This window comes from Rhineura floridana, chromosome 22, assembly GCF_030035675.1.
Source record: "Rhineura floridana isolate rRhiFlo1 chromosome 22, rRhiFlo1.hap2, whole genome shotgun sequence".
Classification (NCBI taxonomy): domain Eukaryota; kingdom Metazoa; phylum Chordata; class Lepidosauria; order Squamata; family Rhineuridae; genus Rhineura; species Rhineura floridana.
The window spans coordinates 16349015-16352884 of NC_084501.1; the positions used below are offsets into that span (position 1 = coordinate 16349015).

Below are 3870 nucleotides of genomic sequence, written 5' to 3' on the forward strand. Positions count from 1 at the left end.
CAGAGGGTCTGCTTTGCATGTAGAAGGTCCCCGGTTCAGTCTGCGTCTGTGTTAGAATTGCTTTTAATATGTTGTTTAATAATATGTTTTTAACCCTTTTTTTTTTTTAAAGATGTTTTTGAAGTGTTTTTTAACGTTTTTAAACATTGTTTTGTTTTAATGTATTTTAAGGTCTTTTTATGATGTTTTAAAGTGCTTTCAGTGTTTCCGTTTGCCGCCCTGGGCTCCTGTTGGGAGGAAGGGCGGGGTAAAAATAAAATAATAAATAAATAAATAAATCCCTGGCATCCCCATGTAGGGCTGGGAGAGACCCTGTCCAAAACTTTGGAGACCCGCTGCCAGTCAAGATGGCCATACATGGTTCCCCCACTCCCCATTATATCCTCACAACCACCCTGTGAGGTAGGTTAGGCTGAGAGTTGGTGGCTGGCCCAAGGTCCCGCCCAGTGAGCTTCATGGCGGAGTGGGGCCAGTTTGAACCCTGGTCTCTCAAGTCGTAGTCTGATGCTCTACCCACGAAACGAGGGGATGCTCCCTGCTATGGCTTTCCTGCACCCGAGCAGGAAGTTGATCTAGATGCCTGTGCTGAGCTCTGCGATTCTGGGAAGGAACTGATAATGGAGAGGGAAGCTTTCTGGAGAAGCAAACGTTTCATCCTCAACCACGTTTGAGAACCACTTTGGAGTAGAAGAAAGAACACCATTGCAAATTTTGATAGAAAACATTTATTTCTTATTCTCATGCGAGATCTTTACATTCCAAGCAAGAGAATGCAGGACAAGGGGTGTGTGTGTGTGTGTGTGTGTGTGTGTGTGTGTGTGTGAGGGTGTGTGTGAGAGAGAGTGTGAGTGTGAGTGTGAGGTTGGTATCCAACACACACCAAGCACCATCCCCTGGAAAATTTGCTAGCTCTCCTTTTCAGTGGTGATGATGGTCACCATGCTGCTGGTGGAACTTGATGTGGGAGCAAGTAAGGAAGGATCCAAGCAGGGTGGTCCATTCTTCAAAGCTGATTCGGTCATTCTTGTTTTTATCCAGATCCTTGAAAAGTTTGTCTTTTCCTTCTTGTTTTCGGGGATACTGCATTGGGGGGAGGATGAATAACAGATTTAGGGTTCAGATTTGGGTTTCTGCATGCCAGTCATCAGACCATCGCAAAGCAAAAAGTTTAACACAGGTGTGGGGATCCTTTGGCCCTCCAGGGAGGTTTGGCTAGCAACATCTGGAGGGCCAAAGGTTCCCCCACATCTGGTTTAACAAAACAAAAGGAACAAAAAAGAAACATCAATAGTGGTTTACAGGGAAGGAGGTGAAATTTGGTTTAGTTTGCATTTAACGGTGAACATACCAAATTTGTACTTTCCCAAATAGTACTTCCCCGAACTTTGCCGGGCAGCTCATACTAGGGCACAATGTGCACATAAATGTGTGTATTTGTGAAAACAGCATAGAAAACACATCCCACTGGGGAATATTGCTAGGCAAAAATCTGTATATCAGGCAAAGTTGCATGTAAAAATGTTTAGGTGAAATCTGCACTAACATGCTGATGAATGTTTAGTGATTAGTGTTTTAAATTTGAATGTCCCTATCTTAATAATTGTTTTATGATGTTTGTTTTACTTTTATATTGGTCTTTGGCCGTAATAAAACTTGATTAAAACTTGATGACACGACTAATCTTAGTTTCATTAATTTCAATGGGTCTACCCTGAGGAGGATTTCACTGAATACAACCAACTATACTGGTAGGTCCTCAGCTGCTTACGGTCTTAATTTGCCCAGGGGCACTCTGAACATTGATCCAAACACGTGTCCATTCCTGGGCCTGTCATTGTGCAACAGTGCCCCAGCCTCTTAGTAGCCCCCTCACCTCAACGCAGTCGGGAAACTGCTCATCAATCATCTTCTTAAATTCCTTCTTATCTAGGTCATCAGATTGCCCAGCGTACTTGTGGAAGATGTCAATCAATTGGTCAGCCACAATTTGCATTGCAGTCTTGGCCTTGGACATGTTGAAGGACTTCTGTTGGCAACCTAGGAAGACATAAGAGAAGAGCCCTGTAGTTGGATCAGGCCAATGGTCTGTCTAATCCTGCATCCTGTTCTTGTAGGGGCCAATCACATTCCACCAGGAAGCCCGCAGTCCGGATGTGAAGGCAAGAGCCCTCTCTCTCACTGTTACTCAAAAGAACATAAGCAGACCTCTGCTGGATCAGGTGTGGAGTATCCTACAACATATATTTTGGGTTTATCTATCTATCTCTCTATCTTGATTAGGTAGAGAGATAGATCCCCTTTTTGGAAAAAAGAGACAGTCTTCTGTTTCAAGGCATCCTGGATTTGATGCGCTCCTTAGTCCAAGTCTGGTCTAAAGATTATTTTTTTAAAAAATAAGATGAGAATACCTTAAAGGATCTAATCAGCAGTTAACACGTGGACAGGTGGCCTGAACAGGTACACAGGTCACCTAGCCACAGCCTTTCCTCACTATAACTAGATGCATGGTAGATCTTCTGCTTTGCATGCCAAAGGTCCCAGCTTCAACCTCTAGCATCTCCCAGTGGGGACGGGAAAGTCCCCTCCATGAAGCCCTGGAGAGTGGCTGCCAGTCAGTGTGGACAACACCGCACTAGATGGCCCAGGGTTCGGACAATGTGAGGCAGTTTCTTGTGTATTTCCATTTATGTTCGGACTCCTCCTTACGTCTGCACCTCTTATTGATTCTTTTTTTACTTTCAAAGCCCTTTCTCTAAGCCACTGAACATTTCAAAATCTCCAGGCAGCACAGAACATTAAAAGCAATCAAACAGTATCATTAAAACAGAGTCACAACATTTTAAAAACAAAACAGGAAAACAGGAGCATAAATACCAACACAATGGCACTGGCAACGTATCTGTATTTTTTTAAAAAATCCAAGGTCTGTGCATTCTGTTGTCTCCAGAAGATAAAATGCAACAAAAATGGACTCCCTTTCCCCCCCCAAAAAAAATCTATAGCCTATTTAAAGCAGCTTTCTGGGGCTGATGGAACCTTGTCAAACTACAGCTCCCATCTTCCCTGACCATTGGCTGTGCTGCCCAGGTATGATGGGAGTTGGCGACCAAGAACCTTGTCAAGCTACAACTCGCATCATCCCTGACCATTGGCTGTGCAGGCCAGGGATGATGGGAGTTGGAGCCAAGGAACATGTGGAAGGCCTCAGGTTCCCCATCCCTCCATCAGCTGATATTCTCAAAAGGATTGAGCATCCTGTCTCCGTTGGGAAGACCAGAACCTAACAATAGCACAAGATGTCCTCCCCATTGTCTTACCTTAGCCAGCAATTAAGGAAAGAGCAAGAACAAGCCAAGATGCAGTGAAGAGCCCTAGGATGGCCCTCTCTCTTATACTCCCTCTCCAGAGACCTGCTACCACCCACAGTTGTGAAATCCTCTGTTACTTTCCTCTGCTCACTCCCTCCTTTTGCCCACTGAGGGGTTCATTGGTTGCTCAAGATCCTTGATTCACTTCATCTCCTCTGGGGCTTTTCCCATCCGGTCCCGCAACTTGCGGTGAGTCATGGGCCATCATTTCTCAGCGCTGTAAGGCAAGCCTTTGGATTGTTTCCATAGAGTTCGTAAAAAAAAAAAAAAAAAAAACATTTGCAAGGAACCTGTTTCTGTGTACAATTTGGGTCAGCCTTTCCGGAAAGTGCTGGAAGTCCTTTTTGGTGCTTTATTTTTAATCTTTAATTTTTTTGCAGCAACGGTGGGATGCGTTCAGTGGGCTGGAATCCAAGGACGTTATACGCAGAGTAGACCCATTAAAAGTAGAGATGGGGGAGGAATTTGATTCAGTTCACATTTAAAGGCAAATTGATCAAAC

General features: G+C 44.3%; 1 protein-coding gene across 1 annotated transcript; it reads right to left on the reverse strand.

Annotated features, from left to right (window-relative positions):
• Positions 1–709: 709 nt before the first annotated feature.
• Positions 710–3432, reverse strand: LOC133374831 (protein S100-A12-like). Its single transcript, XM_061606075.1, has 3 exons — positions 3318–3432; positions 1874–2037; positions 710–1080 (listed from the first exon to the last, which is right to left on the reverse strand). The coding sequence occupies exons 2-3, from the start codon at positions 2012–2014 to the stop codon at positions 919–921; spliced, it is 303 nt and encodes a 100-aa protein (XP_061462059.1). The 5' UTR covers positions 2015–2037; positions 3318–3432; the 3' UTR covers positions 710–918.
• Positions 3433–3870: the final 438 nt, after the last annotated feature.